Genomic DNA, 23,372 nt, shown 5'->3' on the forward strand with positions numbered 1-23,372 from the left:
CCCTAAGCTAAGTTCCTTGCCAAAGCAGGAGGATGTTCCAGCACTGTCACTGGCAGTAAGAAGGAATTGAAAGGGTGGGGAGGGGGACAAGGGAAACTGGCAGTGTTCCTTGTACTGGTGATACACGCAAAACTCCAGAGGGCACTGGAGCTGGTCCTGTGGATTCCACTGGGGGAAAATTTCCAGCACCAGTGCATGTGGTGAGCACACACACCTGACATGGAATGAACCTGAGTAAGTACGCGAAGAACTACTGTACTCCTTATTGTTACAGGCTCCGTGTTGCCACAGCGACGCATCACTCTGTCAGTGACAGAAAAGTAATGATGTCATGGCTAGCATGGTAGTCAGTACAGCTACAGTCTCATCATGCAGCAGTGACAAGTGATCTGCTACTTCTGTGAGAACGTAATTAGTAACATACAGTTAAGTAGGTTTTGAAGTCAATCATTTGTTTAGATTAACTGTAACACTCTTTTCACTTTCCAACAAGGCTTGAACAGAGTACCCTATTTAGAACAAAAAAGGAACTTCTTTCTTAACTCACCTGCCTTGACTGATATTGACATTATTGATTTTGTCAGCACTCATGGCAGTTTTGGTTAGTGTCTCAATGACATGATCACTTTGTAGTACAACATCTCCCTGAAAAAAGCCATAAAAGATCTTTGTAATCACTAATTCATAACAGATTTTATTTCAGTGTATAAGAACCTAGAATTACCCCCATGGACCTGCAGGATAGTCTGTATTTGTATGAGCTTGACTTGCTGGAGAAGTCCACGACATATATATATCATAATGTAAATCTCCCGATACACACTATGGACTCAAACACTTCTGAGGCTGTCAGTAATAAGCCAAGATACAGAATCAATCCAAACTGCTGGAACATCCATCAAGAACCCATAGGCGCTGACTCTGTGGGTGCTGCATTAGTGGGTGCTCTGCACCCACTGACAGCCAAGTTCCCCCCTCCCACCCCAAGTGTCCTGTGTCCCATTCCAGTACCACCCCCCCGCCTAACAGCTGTTTGGCAGTGCTTAGGACTTTCCAGAAGAGAGGGGGAGGAGGCAGGGTGGGGCGGGGACGGGACTTCGGGGAAGGGGGTGGAATTCGGGTAGGGCGAGGGTGATGCAGGGGTGGGGCACCCACGGGGCAGAGGGGAAGTCGGCGCCTATGCGGGAACCCATCTCTGTAGTACAGGACAATGACAAAAAACAAGAAAAAAAACCCCAACCCAATTAGAAAGAGGTGACAAATCAAGAGTAAGTTAGATTTAGGTTCCATCCTGCATTCCATCTATTTATATCTTCTCTCTAGCTCTTCTGAATACTCCCTCTCTCCTTCTTCCCAAAACTCAGGACCTGCAGCTGTTTCATACAGGTTGGGACGTTCAACACTTACGGATAGTGAGACAGTAAATGACACAGATGAGGTTCCCCTACCTTCTGTTTGTTATCCTCACAGCGCACATGGAGCACAAACAAACTGTCACTCAAGCTGCTGACTGAGATTCCTGCAAAACAGAAACGCCATTTGACTCCAATATATTGTGACGCCTAGACAGTCTGCATACTAGATCCTTGTGAAGCCTGAACTGAGTACAAAGAACTCCATCAATTTTCCAAGCATTTTAGAAATTTTCCATGAGTGTGACAAATAAGTTGTATGGTGCTCCAATTGGAAGATAATGGAACAGCCCCTTATTGTTCTGTCCCTATCTCCCAATAAATCGCTCAGAAACCAAAATGTAAATTTATATTAAATATAAACATATATTAATGGCATTGCTATGTTTGAGAATATAAAACAACAGTCAGGAAATGCCTAAGTTATCCCTGAGAATGAGGACTTCACTGAGGACCATATGAGGACAAATGCCCCTGAGTATGTTACAAGAGAGCAGACCTGCCATCTTCTCCTTAAAATGTAAATGGAGATGAAGGGGAGACTGAACCTACAGTCTTCCCCCAAACACACCCTAATGGGCCCACCCAGGTAATTTGAAGTATGCAGAAATTCTATTGTACGTAGGTTTTTATACTGTTTTTATCACCATAGTATCTGAGCACCTTCCAGTTGTGCATTAACGTCTGTCATGTATGGTTCATTCTCTTCCATGTCCAGAACTGTGTGCGGTATATCATTTTGTTTTGAAAGGGTTTGGATGTTTTTGGTTTTTAATATATACTGGGGGTTAGAAGTGTTTCAGATTAAAATCTAAAATGCAAACATTTTGCAGCCCGAGATTAGGACATTCAAATTAAAATAACCTAATTTTCACTGAAATAAACACATGGTCAGCCCTGCAATGATAGGGGCTTGTGGGACCCAAACCCCTGAATTAGTGTTGCCCTTGAAAACTTTTTTAAAATGTTGGCAACTATGTCTGCAATACAAGACTGTTAGGTCAGGACTGGAGCAATGCAGTAGTGAATTACTCAACTAGGTGAGAAAGAAGGAAAGGGGACTTGCAATAATGCTGCAGACTGCAGTGTCTGGGACTGTAGGAAGTTTTGGAACTAAGAGGGGGTGGGGGTGGGAGTAAGTAGGTCTGAAGAGATTTCACAGGCAAGGTAAAGCCAAGTAGTGATCACAGTACATTAGCCAAGAGCTGAACTGGGTACAATTATTTCTGAATAGCATTTGACTTTGTTAGCATTTTTCTAGCATATCCAAACCAATAAACTTTTACACAAATGCCAACAATAATCTTTAAACGCCTGAGGCCTGAAAAACTAAACAATGTCCCAAAAAGCTGATGGACTAACACTGTTCTGGCTGGTGTTTGGAGACTGTGAAACTCCCTTGTAGCAAGTGTATGTAGTTGATGAACTGTGGAATCATCCCAAAAATCGCACTTGTACAAAGAATATTTACAATGCGCACTAGTAGGAGCTTAATTCTGGGAAATCCCAATTTCAGGATATCAAAGTGAAAAGACTATTCTATATCTAACACTCTGCCTTCTTATGTACAGATCACTCAAACATCTGGAGTCTTCACGCCCACCTTTAATCATTAAGTGAGCAAAAATCACGTGTCCTGCAGTTGCCTTACCTGTCAGATTGGCATAGTCAATTCGTTGTTTGATTTTGGCTTCTTCAACTATGAAGATGGCATTCTGGGTGAGAAGTAGCTGCCGCACTCTTGCCTTGTATCCTTTCCGGTCATACTTGACCACGGGAACTGCGTACTGAAACAAGTGTTATGATTTCCAAAAGCAAAACCTGTTTAATTGGCAACTTCTTGTCATCAAATGTAGAAAGCACTGACTAGTGGTCAGTTTATGGGAGTCAGAGAGACAAAGGGTGTGGGGGGTGTGGTAATATCTTTTATTGGACCAACTTCTGTTAGTGAGAGACAGAAATGCTTTTGAGCTCATACAGAGGTGGTCGTCTTCCGGTCTCGGATCTGATATCTTCCATTGTTATATATAATCCCAAGCCTGAAGAAGAGCTCTAAGCTCAAAAACTTGACTCTTATTGGACCAACTTCTGTTGGTGAGAGTCAAGTTTTTGAGCTTAGAGCTCTTCTTCAGGCTTGGGATTATATAGAACAATGGAAGATATCAGATCCGAGACCGGAAGATGACGACCTCTGTATGAGCTCAAAAGCATTTCTGTCTCTCACTAACAGAAGTTGGTCCAATAAAAGATATTACCTCACCCACCTTGCCTCTCTAATATCATGGGACCATCACAGCTATAACAACACTGCATACAGTTTATAGGGGTGGCAGACAAGCATTCTGCCTTATATTTTCAGGGCTGCCTATGTGATTTAAGATGGTCCTAAACCATACCTAAATTTCTCCACCAACTAGAAGATAATACCAGCCCGTTCACAGTGGTGTTGAAAGGCCAAATTTAACTCATGTCTATAATGCATTTTGGCCTATTCTAGCTCCTTTCACCTAAAGATCTCTGTGTATCATCCCCACCAGCAGGAAAACACCCTTTTCAATTCCAAATTCTACACCATAATCCAAATTTACACACACCTCAAAACTACAATTTTTGCAACTGGAACATTAACACCTCAGCGCAGAGTTATCATCACAGATACCACCTAATCTAATGTAGAATTCTTCATACATCATGTCAGGAAAGCCAGACACTTGGTAAAGAGTTCACTTCTACTGAATCATTGCAGAAGCTTCACAGTAACCACAGGACACACAGTCTCACCTTGATCGTTTCATTTCCTAAAACCTGAAGGACTTTAGGATTTATCTCTTCGGTGCCTAGAAGAGAAACCAAAGAGAAGGTCAGGAGTAACACTATGGCAGGAAGAGAAATGACGAGAAAAGAGAGTGAGAAAAAAAGTACAAGTATTCCCTGTTCAGGTTTCTGAGTGCTACTCACCAAGTCGAGTGTTGATGAAGAGTCTGGGAACACTCTGAGGATAATTGTCTTTTTTACCCTTAAACATCTCACTTGCAACCACTTTCTGATCTAACTGCAACGAGAAAAAAAACAAAACCCAGAAGTTTTCTGGATCTGTATAACAGAGTAAAATTATCTTTAAATATAGCTATCTCCAGAAGCACCGTAAACGAGAGAGTCTTAGATTTTAATGCCAAAAGGGGCTCTTATGATCATGTAGTCTGACCTCCTGCATAACACAGGCCATACAATTGCAATAAGTACTGCTTGTAGTAAGCCCATAACTTCTGGTGATGATGCAACATATCTTTTAGAAAGACATCCACTCTTGATAAAAAGCCTTCAAGTGAAGTAGAATACCATATCCCTAAGTAAATTGTTCCAACCGTTAATTAATCTCAATGTTAAAAATACGTGCCTTATACCTAGTCAGAAATTGTTTGGCTTCAGTTTATAGCCATTTTATGCCTTTGTCTGTTAGATTAAAAAATCCTCTGGTATTGGCAATTTTTCCCCATGCAGGTACAGTACTTATAGATGCTGATCAAGCCACTTCTTAACCTGCTCTTTGTTAAGTTAAACAGTTTGAGTAATTTGTGCTCTTTTTATGAAACCCTTTGTTCTCATCCTTTTTGAAGCATGGACACCAGAACTGAGCAGAGTATTCCAGTAATGATCTCGTTAATGCTGTATACAGTGATAACTGTAACACCCTACTTCTGCTCAATATTCCCCTGCTTATACCTCTAAGGATAGCATTTCTTCTCTTACCCACCACACCACATGTAAGCTTATGTTCAGGCGGTTATGCACCATGACACCCGAGTCTCTTTCAGAGGCACAGTCCCCAGTCATATAAACATGACCCACGTTTTTAGTTCTTAGATGTATGACCTTGCAAATGAACAGCTTTTGCCATGTAAGGACAAATAGAACATTATAAACTGTATTATTTGTATAGCACCCAACAGGTATGTGTACTCTGCAATAAAAATTTGCAGCGTGGCCATGGCTGGCCCAGGTTAGCTGACTCGGGCAAGTGGGGCTCAGACTGCAGAGCTAAAAGTTGCACCATAGCCATTCGGGCTGGGGTTGGAGCCTGGGCTCGGAAACCCTGTGAGGGGGAAGGGTCTCTGAGCTCAGGCCCAAGCCTGAATGTCGACACTGCAATTTTTAGCCTTGCAGCCCAAACCTTGCAAGCCCAAATCAACTGGCCCAGGCTCTGAGACTCAGCAGTACATGTTTTTTATTGCAGTGTGTGTATACCTAAAGTATGCTAAATACTTTATAGATGAAAAAGATGAAAGTGTCAGTCCTGAGGGATAGCCATTGCTAACTAGTTGGCAAAAAAACAGCATTCAGTTCAGCTTGCCAAGGCCCAAGTGGGAGGTCTAGCATAGAACAAGGAACCAAACAGCCATGCAGAGACTTTTAAATGATGTGGCAATAATTTAATGCAGGCAACAGCATTGTCAATAACCTAAATTTTCCTGATGCAGCATTTTTGATGCAAATTATTTAAAGGACTAACTATAAAAAACATTGTAGATAAACCATGTTGCCCAACTCTCATAGTTCAAAAGCACATCTATAGTAGAGCCCTACCACATTCACCGTCCATTTTAGTCAATTTCGCGGTCATAAATTTAATGATTTCAGCTATTTAAATATGAAATTTCACAGTATTGTAATTGTAGGGGTCCTGACCCAAAAAGTAACTGAGAGGGGTCACAAGGTTATTGGCGGGGCGGGCGGATGTTGTGGTACTACTACCCTTACTTCTGCGCTGCTGCTGGCAGGGGCGCTGCCTTCAGAGCTGGGCGGCTGGAGAGCGGCGGCTGCTGGCCGGGAGCCCAGGTCTGAAGGCAGCGCCCCCACCAGCAGCAGCACAGAAGGAAGAGTGGCCTGGTGTGGGATGGTTTTGCCACCCTTACTTCTGCACTGCTGCTGGCAGAGGCACTGCTTTTAGAGCTGGGCTCCAGGCCAGCAGACGCCGCTCTCCAGCCGCCCAGCTCTGAAGGCAATGCAAAAGTAAGGGTGGCAATACCGCAACCCCCCCCACCCCACCCCCAAAAAATAACCTTGTGACACCTTCCCTGCCCCGCAACTACCTTTTGGGTCAGGACCCCAGTTTGAGAAACACTGGTTTCCCCTGTGAAATCTGTATAGTATAGGGTAAAGGCCCACAAAAGACCAGATTTCATCGTCTATGACGCGTTTTTCATGGCCATGAATTTGGCCGGGCCCTATCTATAAGTCTCCAAGACAAAGGTGCCTTCTTTTTTATTTTTTTAAGCAAGCTACTGAGAACAGTATTTTGAAGATCTGGATAACTGCCTGTGCAAACTGGCACAGCCCATCTACAATAACCAGTCATTCCCTGCACAATTCATTATTCAGACGTTTTCAGAGATTTGTAGCAGGCAATTTTAGTCCCAGTCTCCTCCTCTAGGAAAGTCATTTGCCTACCTGTAGCGTTTTACTATGTGTGCTTAGTGTTTTAAGGGTCTTTGTAAGGTACGTAACTATAGTTATGTAAATATAAAACAACTGTATTTAAATTAAAATAGAACAAATATTTAGGAGATATTCTAGCAATGTCTTGCATGTTTAATATATTTCTCATTGTCTGCTTTCGCAGCGCTATTGCATGTAGCAAACGGAATCTCATTGGTGTTTTATTCTTCTCAATGACTCAAATATATCAATATGAATTTACATAGATCTTTTCACATAATCTGAAGTGCTGCTGGACTGGAATATTACTTACTCACACAGCTCATCTGCGTAGCTTTAGGAGTATTGTGGAAAGGGAAAATGACTAGCCTTGCTATTCTGTGTCTCTTGTAGGATTATCACTCCTGACTCTGTGTGTGAGAGAGAGTGTGAGTGTGTGTGAGTGAGAGAAGATACAATGCTACCTATATTACACACAAACACTTAGAAGAGCCATTCCTCTTATTCTAACCCTACAGCTTCATCCATTTTCTCAAATCCATTCAAAATGCTTCTATCATCTTCCTAGCTAATTGTTTTGACTATATTACACCCACCTCATCCTCTGGTCCCTTGTGTTTCCCTCCCCGTGATGCTGGGGGACACTTGAGGATATTATGAATATTAATATTGTAAAATTGCAATGAGTTGTTCCAGATATGCCATGTAAGATATCTGCAAAAATATTATAATTTGCCAGATATGATAATCATTTGTATGTTTATATCACCTTTGTATTATGAGTTATAGATATGTATGTCAGGTTTCAGAGTAGCAGCCGTGTTAGTCTGTATCCGCAAAAAGAAAAGAGAGGACTTGTGGCACCTTAGAGACTAACAAATTTATTTGAGCATAAGCTTTCGTGAGCTTCAGCTCACTTCATCGGATGCAACAGCCGATGAAGTGAGCTGTAGCTCACGAAAGCTTATGCTCAAATAAATTTGATGCAACAGCCGATGAAGTGAGCTGTAGCTCATGAAAGCTTATGCTCAAATAAATTTGTTAGTCTCTAAGGTGCCACAAGTCCTCCCTTTTCTTTTTGCAGATATGTATATATGTCTGTATTCCAAACTTGTGCTATGCTTCTGGGTGACACCCCCCAGAAAGTTTAGCATCAGCACTGCCTAGCCTGCTTGATGGCCCATTAAGGACCATTAGCTATACAACTGACCTATTGAGAGAAGGCAGTTACATGTTATAACTCAGCAAGGCATGCAGGGGCATGCCGATGGACAGAACTCTAAGGCTTTGAAGCCATGTGCTGGGCAGCTTGTGTTTGAAACAAAGGAAGCACAGACCACATGGCAAAAGACTGTAAAAGGTAGCTGAATCTTCTCCATTTTGTCTTCAATCCTGCTTCTTACATCTGGAGGAACTTTGCTACAAACTGAAGCTCTGAACAAAGGACTGAATGACCCATCTAAGCTGTCGATGTGATCCAGGGGGACTTTCAAGCTGGCAAACTCACCAATACTGCTAGGAACTTGATACATGGACTTTAAAGTCTTTGTATGTATGTAACTGCTTTACCATTTAACATCTTTCTTGTTCTTTCCTTTTTCTTTATAATAAACCTTTAGTTTTGGACACTGAAGGATTGGCTGGAAGTGTGGTGTTTTGGGTAAGATCCAAACCTATACTGACCTGGTAATGTAGCTGACCCTTTGGGGTCAGAAGAACATTTTTGTATATGTGAGCAGAGTTTAAAATAACTTCTCACTGTACTGGACCTAGGTGCTGATTGGGAGCCAGAGAACTGGAACGCAACCAATGGAGCTGTTTGATTTTTTTTTTTTTGGCTTCTTGATAACCAGTGTTGGGGATCAGAAGCACAGTTTTTGACTGGTTGGGGAGTTTAACTTCAGTGTTACCCACCAGTCTTGGGAGTATCTGCTCTCTGTTTTGCAACCTCCCCTGGCACCCCAGGTCACAGTTGGTTTATTACTGGTCTTTAGCTTTAAGGTCCTCGACAGCCTAGCTCACCTCAGTTATCAATCCTTATGCATTACTGAGCCATTGACTCCCACCTCTCGTCTGCTGGTGATGCCAGCTTTTATCATCCTTTACCCCAATTTTCTTTTTTCAGTTTTTGAGATCTACTCTTGAAGGCCCATATGGTTCCCTGAATGAGGAAAAAATTGAGTCAATTTTTACTGACAGTGCCCTCAGTGCAGACGGAACCAGGATGCCACGGCTGGCAGATGGGATAGGGGATGAACTTCTCTTTCCACAGTCTGCTTTGTCTGTTAAGTCAGAATCTTCCTGGTAAGGGTTGGTTCCATCAGTAAGGGAAACTGCAGGTCTGGGAGGACCAAAATATCCTCTGGTGAGATACATGTCTCTACCCTTCTTGAAGGACATGGAGTCTTGTCTCTCCATATTTCTGGAACTGGTGTGGGAAGGGTTTTAGTGATCAGTGGTTCATTGTGGGACTGAGATGGTACCGATGATGCACTGGACTTCCACCAAATAGTCGTTAACCAATACGAACAGTTCCAGTGCTTCGGGTCCCCGTGTTTACTTGTGGTTGGTACCAGAGCTGGTGCCATTGTTAATACCAAGGCTGGTATCTAGGCAACCTTGGTTTTATGAGCCTTCTGGCCAGGGCCATGAGGCTCAGGGACTAAGTCTTTTAAGACCTGGTCAGACAACATGGTGCTAGGATGCGTGCTCCTGGATGTCTGGCAGGGTGTCTCATTGCACACTCCATAATATGTTTCTTAAACCAATGAAGTGAGCTGTAGCTCACAAAAGCTTATGCTTGAATAAATTTGTTACTCTCTAAGGTGCCACAAGTACTCCTTTTCTTTTTGCGAATACAGACTAACACGGCTGCTACTCTGAAACCTTTCTTAAACCAGAGTTCCCACACTTGCTGAGTTTGGTTGGATAAGGAGCGGCAACTACTACACTTTGTAGAGATGTGGCATTCTCCTAGGCAGTGAAGACACTGTTGGTACTTGTCATATGATGAGATAACTGGCTCTGTGGATGAGGGGAAAGCATGGACATGTTACTCCTTGACTTTAGCAAAGCTTTTGATACGGTCTCCCACAGTATTCTTGCCAGCAAGTTAAAGAAGTATAGACTGGATGAATGGACTGTAATGTGGATAGAAAGTTGACTAGATCATCGGACTCAACAGATAGTGATCAATGGCTCCATGTCTAGTTGGCAGCCGGTATCAAGTGGAGTGCCCCAAGGGTTGGTCCTGGGGCCGGTTTTGTTCAGTATCTTCATTAACTATATGGAGTATGGCGTGGACTGCACCCTCAGCAAGTTTGCAGATGACACTAAACTGGGAGGAGTGGTAGATACGCTGGAGGGTAGAGATAGGATACAGAGGGACCTAGACAAATTAGAGAATTGGGCCAAAAGGAATCTGAGGAGGTTCAACAAGGACACGTGCAGAGTCGTGCACTTAGGATGGAAGAATCACATGCACTGCTACAGACTAGGGACCAAGCGGCTAGGTAGCAGTTCTGCAGAAAAGGACCTAGGGGTTACAATAGACGAGAAGCTGGATATGAGTCAACAGTGTGCCCTTGTTGCCAGGGCTTTGGAGCGGAGCCTGGAGCTGCAGCAGCTCTGGGCCAGTGGAGCTGGAGTGGAGCAGGAGCACAGCTCCAAAACCGTGCTTGTTGCCAAGAAGGCTAATGGCATTTTTGGCTGTATAAGTAGGAGCACTGCCAGCAGATCGAGGGACATGATCATTCCCCTCTATTCGGCATTGGTGAGGCCTCATCTGGAGTACTGTGTCCAGTTTTGGGCCCCACATTACAAGGAGGATGTGGAAAAACTGGGAAGGGTCCAGCGAAGGGCAACAAAAAATTATTAGGGGGCTGGAGCACATGGCTTATGAGGAGAGGCTGAGGGAACTGGGATTATTTATTTGCAGAAGAGAAGAATGAGGGGGGATTTGATAGCTGCTTTCAATTACCTGAAAGGGGGTTCCAAAGAGGATGGATCTAGACTGTTGTCAGTGGTAGCAGATGACAGAACGAGAAATTGGGGATTGGTCCTGCTTTGAGCAGGGGTTTGGACTAGATGACCTCCTGAGGTCCCTTCCAACCCTGATATTCTATGATTAATGGTCTCAAGTTGCAGTGGGGGAGGTTTAGGTTGGATATCAGGTAAAACTTTTTCACTAGGAGGGTGGTGAAGCACTGGAGTGGGTTACCTAGGGAGGTGATGGAATCTCCTTCCTCAGATGTTTGTAAGGCCAGGCTTGACAAAGCCCTGGCTGGGATGATTTAGTTGGGGATTGGTCCTGCTTTGAGCAGGGGGTTGGACTTGATGACTTCCTGAGGTCCCTTCCAACCCTGATATTCTATGATTCTATGATTGACTGAAGAGGAGTGAGGGCAGAAGAGACAGATTTTAAAGCCTTGTAACCTGGGCATAATCCAAATCCCATACTGAGGAGGCAGGGGAGGCTCCCTGGGGTGGGGAAGGTATTAACTATGTACATTAAGTAAACTAACACTAAAACACATTTTTAACACTGTATTTACAGATTGAAAACCAAGGATCAGCTCTGGACACAAGGGTTCTTACTCAAATCATGTGGTGGTAAGAAGGAACTGGAGAGGCAGCTGGGTGGCATCACCCCCTATTCCCTTGACGCAGAGCATGAAGAAAGCAATGGTGAAGGTGTGGAGCAATGGATACTGCTGGCAAGAATCCTATCAGATTTGTTTAGCACATGCATATCCCACAGTGGAATACACACAGGGACCAGCACTTGAAATGAAACTAAATGTTTATGTAGACAAGTCCAAAGTCAGGAAATGCAAATGGTAAGGTACTAACAGCAGTGGTAATTCAGTTGTATTGCACATATTTAATATTTTCTATGCTTTCTTTGGTTTATATATGGCTGTTCCTAATTGACCTGATTTACCATACCTCAAACTGCTCCTCAAAACAAACTTCTTCCATGAAAGCCTATACTTCCTCACGAAAGACTATCTCAAAATATACATACACAAGGGCAACCTTAATTCTGACATTTCCTAAATTTTGCATGCTTCACTTTGCAACCTTAATGTTCTTTTAATGTAGTTTTTGAGAATTGATTTCCCAATTGTTTTTAAAAGCAAACTGAAAACCCCACCAGAAATTACATGGAACCATATTAACCTCCAGCTTGATCAGCAGCAGGGTTTGGGACCTTTAGATCCATAGCACAAAACTCTACCACTTGAGCTGATGGACTAACTAGTAGCAGTAGTAGGCTGTTATCCTCTAGGTGGACTAGCCACTAAAAGATGATGAGACAGTTGTGAAACTGACTGTCAACTGGGCATCTGATGACAGCTGAGGATTGTAGAGAGACTCAAGACTATTGGGCTCAAATGCAGGTTCTGAAAGGGAGTGTTCTCCAGTAGTTGTAGACCCTTCTTCGTCCCAAGATGCCCTCTTTCCCTGCTGCATCTAGCTACCCGCTTGGGACTCCTGCCTTAGAATCATAGAATATCAGGGTTGGAAGGGACCCCAGAAGGTCATCTAGTCCAACCCCCTGCTCGAAGCAGGACCAATTCCCAGTTAAATCATCCCAGCCAGGGCTTTGTCAAGCCTGACCTTAAAAACCTCTAAGGAAGGAGATTCCACCACCTCCCTAGGCAACGCATTCCAGTGTTTCACCACCCTCTTAGTGAAGAAGTTTTTCCTAATATCCAATCTAAACCTCCCCCACTGCAACTTGAGACCATTACTCCTCGTTCTGCCATCTGCTACCATTGAGAACAGGCTAGATCCATCCTCTTTGGAACCACCTCTCAGGTAGTTGAAAGCAGCTATCAAATCCCCCCTCATTCTTCTCTTCTGCAGGCTAAACAATCCCAGCTCCCTCAGCCTCTCCTCATAACTCATGTGTTCCAGACCCCTAATCATTTTTGTTGCCCTTCGCTGGACTCTCTCCAATTTATCCACATCCTTCTTGAAGTGTGGGGCCCAAAACTGGACACAGTACTCCAGATGAGGCCTCACCAATGTCGAATAGAGGGGAACGATCACGTCCCTCGATCTGCTCGCTATGCCCCTACTTATACATCCCAAAATGCCATTGGCCTTCTTGGCAACAAGGGCACACTGCTGACTCATATCCAGCTTCTCGTCCACTGTCACCCCTAGGTCCTTTTCCGCAGAACTGCTGCCTAGCCATTCGGTCCCTAGTCTGTAGCTGTGTATTGGGTTCTTCCGTCCTAAGTGCAGGACCCTGCACTTATCCTTATTGAACCTCATCAGATTTCTTTTGGCCCAATCCTCCAATTTGTCTAGGTCCTTCTGTATCCTATCCCTCCCCTCCAGCGTATCTACCACTCCTCCCAGTTTAGTATCCTCCATCTGGTCTTATCTGCCTCCCCCATCCAACCACTCTCCAATGCTTCATCTCCTTTCCCCTCTATCAATCCCCAACCCCCTGCTTCACCTATAATAAAATGTTAATTGAGGAAAAACTCCTAGGCCCAGATCTGCAAATGTGTTTAGGCATCTAAAACCCAGATTGGGCTCCAAAATACAAGGTTTAGGCACCTATATCCCAGTTTTAGCTCCAATGCAATCCACAAAACTACCACCAAAGCGTGTAGGTGCCTAAACTCACTCAGCACCTAATTTTTCAGAGTAAATGTTCCCTAGGTACCTATGTTTCTGCCTCTGGGATGCTCACTGCTGCCTCCCTCTAAGAACCCAGACACCTAAGCCTCAGAGTGATTCATAAACTGGGGAAAGATAAGCGTTTGGCTCCCTAAGTCACTTGTGAGGCCCAATCTTGTAGGTGTGCTCACAGACTGCTTACCAGATCAGGTCCCATTCAAAAATCCGGCTGCCAGGGAAGGAGGTGGTGGCAGAGGAGGCTGCAGCAGCACCCACCTTATAACATCTAGCCCAGTGGTTAGTAAATAGAGCTATTCTCTCTTTCTTTGTCCCAGTGACTGTAGTCCAGTGGCTAGGGCATGCACCAACAGGCGGGGGGGGAACGACCCAGGATCTAGTTCTGCTGCTCCAATCACTTGTTCATCACTTAACAACAGTGAAACAGCTTCAAGAGAAGAGGTTGAAGAAGCTTCACCTCAAAATATCCCATAGTTCAGTGGTTAGAGCACCCTCCTGAGAGCCTGGAGACCCTTGTTCAAATCCCTTCTTTCCCTCTGGCAGGAAGGAGGGACTTGAGCCTGGGTCTCCCATATCACAAGCAAATCCGCTAGCCACTGGGCTAAAAGTTATACAGTCGGTACCACCACTCCTCCCCACTTCCCCCTTTTGTGTGAAGCAAAGCAGATGCCTAACTCATTCCCACAAGAGACTTTAGGCCACCTGACTCCAGGCAGTTCATGGATCACTGATCACTAAGCAGAAATAGGTATCTAACTCTGTGAGTGGGGTGGGGCTTAGGACTCCTCGCCACCCCCCCAGTTTGTACTGCTCATTGGCTAGTTTACATGGCTCCCCACTTAGTGTGGTAGATCACATTCTAAGGCACCCATCTTTCCCTATTCACTATATAGGGAGCCTAGGTTTCTAACTTGGCTTTGTGGATCGCAATGCTGTTCCTGTGATTTTCTGGGCATCTAAGTGCCTGTGTGGATCCCACCTCTTGTTCCTAGCAATAGTTGAGAGATCTGGTAAGTAACGTAAATGTCCTGCACCTGCTGTTTCCACTCTGGGCTGATTCTCTTGCAGTAGCTCCACACCATGTTTTGCATACACAGCTGTCTCAAGAGCTGAGATACCTGAAGAAACAAGATGGTATGTGAAGATGGCTTTAAGTTGAACAAAGGCAAAACAATTCAAACAGAATATAAGGAGAGAACAGAGAAGAGATATGAATGCAGAAAATGCAAGCCTGAAGCTGAACAACTCATCTTCAACACTGTATGTTATTGCAGAAATATTTTTAAAATTAAATAGCAACAAGTAATCTATTGTCCTGTGCTGAGACAGTTTGTCCTGCATTGTTCTCCAACCAGACTGTTTGGGCTCGGGGTTGGGAATTTTCCTCTTCACATCCTCCAGCCTATTTTGGAGGTACCTATGAGCCAAACAAGGCACACACAAGAATCTTAAGGACCCAAGAAGATCCACTCCCAGGAACAATTTTTTTGGAAAATGTCATAAAAATGGGGCCTTTAGATAATATTTTATGGGATTATTTTGCAGATCAGTGATCTTTCAGGTGGAGAAAGCATGTATCCAGGGCACTGTCACCTTTCTGGGTTAGAGGCCACTCTTCAAAGCATAAAATAACGTACTGGACAGGAAAACAAAGTTTAATTATTTTCTTTATGGGTAATCAAATACCATTCCATTGCTTTTCACCCCAGTTTAACCATTCAGGCAGAAGCCATTTAACTCAGAACAAAATGGGTTCAATTTTCAAAAGTGCCCACAGAAGTCCCTGAGGTGCTTTTGAAAATTTTATTCTGAGCTAAATGATATCTTTCCAACACTTAAAATACTAAGTCACTTAGGCATTTCTGAAAATCTTACCCAATGTGCTAAAGTGCAGTTCTACTTTGAAAAGTTGCTTTTTAACAACGTCAGAATTGGATTCCATTTTTAGTGTCGCTTACTGATCTCAGTAATAATTATATGTAAAATAAATTAAATAATCAACAGTCATTTTTGTAATTTCACAAAGATGCTCAGTACACATGTTAACTTATGTTTTGGTTATTTTTGCTGCCAGTTCTACTAATTCAGTGTAGAGTGAGAGGCAAACATAGTTCTTTCTTTCTCACACATCACCACTACTAATGAAGGTTCTACAGGTCTCACCGCTCTCTCAATGACATCTGTGTGACCTAGGGCCTTCAATAACTGAAACTACAGTGCAGGACTCCGTCTACGCAGAGCAGTCAACTCCTTCTCTTTTTCTTCTGCCTACCTCGTAGAGTGATGGAGGGGGAGTTGGCCATGATTTGTCCAAAACATTCTTTGGTAAATTGCGTTTGAGGTTCATCAAGAAGGAGTAGCGAATGTAATCTAGGAAGTATTCATTCTCTGAGCAGCGAGGGTAGTTCCGGTAAATAAAACCTTTAATAAACCTGAATGGGCAGAAGAAGGAAGATCAGTAACCATCATGGATGGGTTTGATACAGATGATTAGACTAAAGAATCTAAGTGTCTTCCATTCTAATAATCTATGGTTCTACAATGAACCTGTTTAACACCAAGACTTCCTATGCCCCCATTACTGAAGGCAACTGACTATAAACAAGAGACTTAGCATCTGTGGGGGGAAAAACAAATTAATCGGAAACTATCACACAAACAGAAGGAACACTTTGCAAAGCAAGGGGAACTGAGCAGGGATCTGCAAAGAACTGAGAACATGTGCTTTATCAGCAACTCCCGGGGCAGATATGGTTAAGAGCGGATAGTACAGGGAAACTGTCCATAGGGATAGAGGATTCAACACATATATAAAAAGTGCAGGGGTAATGTTTCAGTCCCCCTGTTGCAATGGAGCCCAGTTTTAGAAGTTTGTATCCGAGATCTGTAATCAGTGCCATCCTATAGGAAAAACTGCTTGTTTTCAGCCACCAGACTCACGTTTCACATCATAGTCTCAAGTGTATGAAAATAACTACAGATTCACCAACTTCTCTATTCCACTCATGAACCAGAATCCTTGTGTTATTGAAAACAGGAAAATTCCAACATTTCTTGGGCTTTGTTCAACAGATGTATTTTTTTTTTTAAAAAGTCACAGAAACTACACTGAAAAGACAGTTTATCCCCATCTGTTCATTGTTAGAAACTAGGTTTTGAGAATCTCTCTACACATTTAAAAAAAAAAAAATTGTTGCAGATTGTAAACACACCGTCTAATTGTCTCCACTGCCCACTTTTTCTTGGAGGCTTTTCGGCGCCCCTGGGTTCCACGCCACCATGACTGGATAGTTATTGCTGAAGACAATAAAAACAAAAAGGTATTGCACATTGGACAGAACTCCTTAATTCCATATAATCCAAAACATTCCCATCTACTCTATGCTTTCTGGCTTTTTATTCTTGCATCTCAAACTGAGATCAACTTCTGTTCCCCTTTCCATCCACCCCCTTGCTAGGAACAGAATAGGAGCTTCCAACTATATAGGTAATTAGCCATAAGCTTATTCACCTTCGCATGCCCTCACATACCTGAATGTTTCATGTGCAGGAATTTCTGTCGCCAATAGAAGCCTCTCCATGTGGCCTGGATTTTTGTGGCTGAAATTGGAAAAGAAAAAAGAGCTATCAATTAGAAATAGTGGCCAAGGTTGGGATTCTGATAGAGAATAGGTCAATTCAAAAAATAAGGCACGCTGATAGTTGTCTGCTAAACCAGCTGGTTAAATGTGTCTGACTTACCCAGACTCTGCTTCCGTATCTCCAAAGCATCTTCTGTTGCAAACAAAGTCTTGGGAAAACGAATAAAAATCTTTGTTCTGGAAATGGAAATGTATGATTATGTATAAGAGGCCAGAGGGACCTACTTCCTGCCCTCACCATCCCCTTGCGGCTTCTGCTCTCCCCCTCACCCTCTAGACACAGGGGCCATATTTAAACACAGACTCCCTATGACTCACAACCCCAAATCAGGGAAGAAAGAAATAACTGACCGGCCCATCTTATACTCTTCCTGTTTGTAGCCTAGATGTTTCACAAGCACAGCCACTCCATCATGGGGCCGCCCTTCCCACGTGGGCCACGTTTCTGAACACAGTGATTTGTATCTGGAAATAGACAAGTGAGAGACTTCAGAATGAGAAGTAAAATGGAGCACTTCTGCAGGGTACAAAGGGGAAGCCACAGTGCCTCTCCCTCAAACAGAGATCCATTCTGGTAACCAAGACCTTTTAGTTAACCAGATTACATGTTGTTTGCTGTATAGAAACTTCCTGTTCTGAACACGTTAGTGCAGAGATGGTGAGGGAGAACAGATTTGAGACAATTATTGTAAATCCCACCTCTGCAGGAAGATTTCATATTTCCGGCGATAAGCAAAACCAGCTCTGCGCACTCTCAGGTTCTCCATCAGGCCTAAGTACTTCACTTGATGTCGGATTAGAACTTCATCAAACCGACCTAGAAATCACATAAATGGTAGAAAATTATCATATTACAGCTGTCCTTCAATCTGGAAAAGGAACTGTTCTGGTATCAGCTCTTTGTAATAACTCTGCCAATTAACCAACTACATCAGGGGTGGCCAACCTGAGCCTGAGAAGGAGCCAGAATTTACCAATGTACATTGCCAAAGAGCCATAGTAATACATCAGCAGCCCCCCTATCCCCACCCACACCTCCCCTCACCGGCAGCTGCACCGATCAGCACCTCCCCCTCCCTCCCCACACCTCCTGATCAGCTGTTTCGTGGCATGCAGGAGGCTGGGGGGCGGAGAGGGGAGGAGTGAGGGCATGGCAGGCTCAGGGGAGGGAGTGGGAAGGGGTGGAGTGGGGGCAGGACCTGTGACAGAGCCAGGGATTGAGAAGTGAGCACCCCCCAGCACACTGGAAAGTTACCGCCGGTAGCTCCAGCCCTGGAGTCGGTGCCTGTACAAGGAGCAGCATATTAACTTCTGAAGAGCCGCATGTAGCTCCGGAGCCACAGGTTGGCCACCCCTGAACTATATAACAACTAAACTTTGCCATCAGGAACTCAGCCAACGTGTCAATTAAGTGAACATTCCATTTGCCACATGAAAGTCAGCCTTCTTCACCCATAGAGTACTAAGAAGCTCTCCTTCATATATAACAGTCAAATCCAAGGCTGGCCAGCTCAATACCAGTTGCGTAGTGTCGTTCTTAAGAACTCCAGGGACCAGGAGGAGTCTTGAAGGCTGGTTATGTAGGATTGCCAGGTTTCTGGTTTTTGAAAAGGGACCCTGGTGACTCTGGTCAGCACCGCTGACTGGGCCTTTAAAAGCCCGGTCGGTGGCGCAACAGGGTTAAGGCAGGCTCCCTGCCTGCCACGGCTCTGAACAGCTCCCAGAAGCAGCAGCATGTCCCCCCTCCGGCCCCTAGGCGTAGGGGCATGCACGGGGGCTCCACATGCCCCAAGCACCGGTTCCGCAGTTCCCATTGGCCAGGAACTGCGGCCAATGAGAGCTGCAGGAGCAGCGTCTGCCGATGGGGCAGCACGCAGAGCCAACTGGCCGCACCTCCACGTAATAGCCGGAGGGGAGACATGATGATGCTTCCGGGAGCTGCCTGAGGTAAGTGCCTCACATAGCCTGCAATCCCTGCCATGCCTCAACCCCCTACCCCAGCCATGATCCCCCTCCTGCCCTCCAAACCCTTTGGTCCCAGCCCGGAGCACGCTCCTACACCCCAAACCCCTCATCTCCAGCCCCACCCCTGAGCCCACACCCCATCCCCTTGCCCCAGTGCCCTGATCCCCCTCCTGCACTCTGATCCACTCAGCCTGGAGCCCCCTCCCAGACCCCAAATCCGTCACCCCCAGCCCCACACCAGAGCCCTCATCCCCCCACACCACAATGTTCTGTCTCAGCCCGCAGCCCCCTCCTGCACCCTGAACCTCTCGTTTCTGGCCCCACCCTGGAACCTGCACCCCAGAGCCCATACTCCCTGCCTCAGCCCAGAGCCCCTCCCACACCCCAACCCCCTGAGCCAGCCCAGTGAAAATGAGCGAGTGAGGGAGGGGGGATGGAGTGAGTGAGGGCGGGACCTCATTGGAGGGGATTGGCAGGGTGCGGGGCAAGGGTGTTCGGTTTTGTGCAAGTAGAAAGTTGGCAACCCTATGGGTTATGTTGAGTCTTACTATGGGTTGTTCAGTAAAATTGTTAAAAAAAAAGCACAAAACAAACAGATTCAAAGAAATATAAACAGAATTTGCTGGAGCTAAAAGAGCTGCTAAATCGGTGGTTTCAAGGTTTCTCGTAAGATTACAGATTTGTTACAGCAACACACCCAAACCTTTCTATGGGGACAAACATATCCACATATGAACCATGTGAAAATGTGACGATGGACAAGGCTTCGATTTCTTTGGACCAGTAAGCAGGTAACCATGATTTAAATCTTTGATTTTAATAATGTTTTGTATTTGTACTTTTTATCTATTTTCCTAAGGAAAGGGTGATTCTCATTAGTTGGTAACCATTAAAAAATGTTATTTTCAACTAACATTAATTTTGGTGCTTCTTTTTGCTAGCCAAGAGGATACAATATATCTATACACAGTTACAAAGCTTAACTTACATTTATTTACATTTTTAATCTCTACATTTTTTTAATTATGTTAGGAAATACATCATTTACCATTTTCTATTTATTAAATGATTAACCTTTTACCTGTGATTTGTGTCAAGCTCAGTTTGAATGCAATTCAAATTCAATGGAAAAATGCACAAAAAACATCATTTTAATTTTTTTAACAAAATAAAATTACCTTTGTATGAACTGATTGTTTCTGGTCACCATGTCCTTCAAGATGTTAGAACTAGATGATCTCATTCTCTTCCACCTAGTTTTATTCATAGATTGGAAGAGGAAAACATGCTTTCCTGCTTTTTCAACTCCGAATTGGTTTCTTAATTTTTAATCAACTAGTCATTGAACTGAACTAGCTGAATAAACTGAATGAAGAAAGTGTTTTCTCTTCACCTTCAGAAGAGGCTACTGCTGTCCAAAGTTGGTTTAGTACTTCAACAAGAGGAGGTTACTCACCCTGCGCAGTAACTGACGTTCTTCGAGATGAGTGTCCCTGTGGGTGCTCCACGTCAGGTCAAGGTGCGTCCCAGCGCCTTCGATCGGAGACTTCTCCAGCAGTACCCCTACGGGCTGCACATGCGCTGTGCCTGCCTCTCGAGCTGTCAGCGTTGGAATAGCATGTGCACAGCCTGGGCTCCCCATAGAATCATAGACTAGCAGGGTTGGAAGGGACCTCAGGAGGTCATCTAGTCCAACCCCCTGCTCAAAAGCAGGACCCATCCCCATTTAAATCATCCCAGCCAGGGCTTTGTCAAGCCTGACCTTAGTCCGTTCCTCAGTTCCTTCTCTACAACGGAGTACATTATGAATTCCGAAGTAGAGGGGAGGAGGGCAGGTAGTGGAGCACCCATAGGGACATGCATCACGAAGAACGTCAGTTACTGCTCAGGGTAAGTAACCTCCTCTTCGAGAGAGAGATGTCCCTGTGGGTGCTCCACTTCAAGTGGCTGAAAAGCAGTATCCCTTAGGATGGCTGGAATTTCGGATGAGGCAAGAAGGCTGACAACAAGACAGCTCTACCCAAGCTGGTGTCGGACGCTGCAGTGTGGATGAGAGCGTAGCGATTAGCGAAGGTAAGGTTTGATGCCCAGGTAGCTGACTTGCATATGTCAGACAGTGGGACATTACAGAGAAAGGCCGTGGAGGTGGAGACAGCGCTGGTAGAGTGATCTAATTGATGTAGGAGGTTGTATTTGCCTGAGTTGGTAACAAGGGCGTATGTAGTCAGCAATCCTTTTGGAAAGTCTCTGTGTAGAGATAGCATTTCCCTGTGAACGCTGAGTAGAAGAGAGAAAAAGTCTGGGGGGTTTTCTAAACGGTTTTGTTCTATCCAGGCAAAAGGATAATGCTCTGCGAACATGAAGAGTGTGCATTGTTGTTTCAAAGGCGTTAGCGTGAGGTTTGGGGGAAATGTTGGGAGGTGTATAGGTTCACTGAGGTGAAAGGAAGAGTGTAACTTAGGTAATAACTTTGGATTCGTGTGGAGTGTGACCTTATCGCGAAAGAATGTGATATACGGAGGGTCTGCCATAAGTGCCCCCATTTCTCCTACTCATCTGGCAGACGTGATTGCTATGAGGAAGGTGGTCTTCATGGAGAGGTGGAGAAAGGAGGAGGTAACCATTGGTTCAAAGGGTTTATCCATCAGGGCTTTCAGGACTAGGTGTAAATCCCAAGGTACAACAGGCGGTTTCACATCTGGGTATAACGTCTGGATACCGTTCAGGAACCTTTTGGTGATTGGATGGGCAAAGACCATAACGTTGCTAATCTTATGATGGAAGGCAGTGATTGCTGCAAGATGGACCTTGAGTGGGCTCGTAGAGGGGACAGGTGTTTTAAGGTGTAACAGGAAATCCAGTATCAGTGGGAGTAAAGCAGAAACTGGAGAGGTCTGTTTGTCAGCACACCAAGATGTGAACCGTTTCCATCTATGCAGGTAGGTCGTGCGCGTTTTGTGTGTTCTGCTGTGTAGCAAGACAGTGCACACTTGGTCCGAAAATGTTAACTCTGCATTAGAGAACCATTGATCAGCCATGCCCTCAGGTGGAGACATTGTACGTCAGGGTGAAATAGGAGGTTGCCGAGTGGGGGAAGGGGAATGGGTAGCTTGACCGACATGCGCACGAGAAAGGGGTACCACGGTTGTCTGGGCCATGCTGGGGCTATGAGAATGATGTTGGCTCTGTCTGTTCGTATCTTCTGAATTGCTCTGTGCAATAGAGGCATTGGTGGGAACACATATATGAGAGTTTCGGACCATGGGAACATAAAGGCATCTCCCAGTGAGAGTGTTTCCCCCGGCCTGCTCTGGGGCAGAATATTGGGCATTTTTTGTTTGTTGCTGTTGCAAATAGATCCAGCTGGGGATAACCCCAGGTCTGGAAAATGTTGGAAAGAATGGTGTCGTTGAGTTTCCACTTGTGCTGTATGGAGAACGATCAGCTGAGCTAGTCTGCGGTGTTATTCTGAGAACCTGGCAGGTATGAGGCGGAGATATGGATCTTGTGTTGAAGACACCAGTTCCAAAGTTTTACTTCCTCTGTGCAGAGGGAGTGTGATCGGGCTCCCCCGTCTGTTGACATAAAACATGTGATGTTGTCGATCAAAATTTGAAGGTTTTGGATGATGGGAAGGAAATGGAGGCAGGCATTGCGTACGGCCCAGAGCTCTAGCAAATTTATATGAAGCTTGGTTTCCGAAGCACCCCAGAGGCCCTGAGTGGTGAGGTGGCCGATGTGTGCTCCCTATCCTGTGAGGGATGTATCTGTGGTGATGGTAATGGAAGGGGGATCTAGTCGGAAGGGAATCCTGGTGCAGAGGTTAACGGGAGAGGTCCACCACAGAAGGGAGTCCTTGACTTTCTGGGGCATTGTTAGTAACTTGTTTAGCCTGTGCTTGTTTGGTTTGTATACCGTGGCTAGCCAACCCTGAAGGCATCGCATGTAAAGGCGAGCATTTGCAACCACAAATGTGGAAGCAGCCATATGTCCTAAGAGCTGTAGGGAGTCTTGGACTGTAGTCTGTGGGCTGACACATATCTGGGTAATAAGGTTGCCCATTGTGTGGAATCTGTCCTGGGGAAGAGATGCAAGACCAGTGGTGGAATCAAGGTGGGCACCGATGAAGTAGATTTGTTTTCAGTTATTTGCAGGCCCAAGGTGCAGAAGCAGTGAAGGGTTGCAAGAGTTGCATGGTTCGCTTCTAACTGAGCGGGAGACTTGAGCAGACAATCATTCAGGTGAGGAAATATGATGATTC

At 44.7% G+C, this 23,372-nt stretch overlaps 1 protein-coding gene across 7 annotated transcripts in view; it reads right to left on the reverse strand.

Annotated features, from left to right (window-relative positions):
- Positions 1-23,372, reverse strand: part of MYO1C (myosin IC) — a 133,293-nt gene that overhangs the window by 8,940 nt on the left and 100,981 nt on the right. For all 7 annotated transcript variants that reach the window (XM_075120670.1, XM_048824263.2, XM_048824260.2 and 4 more), the window contains 12 exons: positions 17,846-17,963; positions 17,498-17,611; positions 17,247-17,323; positions 17,037-17,105; positions 16,718-16,802; positions 15,778-15,937; positions 14,540-14,623; positions 4,371-4,464; positions 4,194-4,249; positions 3,064-3,199; positions 1,449-1,519; positions 548-645 (listed from right to left, as the gene is read on the reverse strand). In XM_075120670.1, the coding sequence (XP_074976771.1) occupies positions 548-645; positions 1,449-1,519; positions 3,064-3,199; positions 4,194-4,249; positions 4,371-4,464; positions 14,540-14,623; positions 15,778-15,937; positions 16,718-16,802; positions 17,037-17,105; positions 17,247-17,323; positions 17,498-17,611; positions 17,846-17,963 (1,162 nt within the window). The remainder of the gene's footprint in view (positions 1-547; positions 646-1,448; positions 1,520-3,063; positions 3,200-4,193; positions 4,250-4,370; positions 4,465-14,539; positions 14,624-15,777; positions 15,938-16,717; positions 16,803-17,036; positions 17,106-17,246; positions 17,324-17,497; positions 17,612-17,845; positions 17,964-23,372) is intronic.

Source organism: Caretta caretta, chromosome 17 (assembly GCF_965140235.1).
Source record: "Caretta caretta isolate rCarCar2 chromosome 17, rCarCar1.hap1, whole genome shotgun sequence".
Lineage (NCBI taxonomy): Eukaryota > Metazoa > Chordata > Testudines > Cheloniidae > Caretta > Caretta caretta.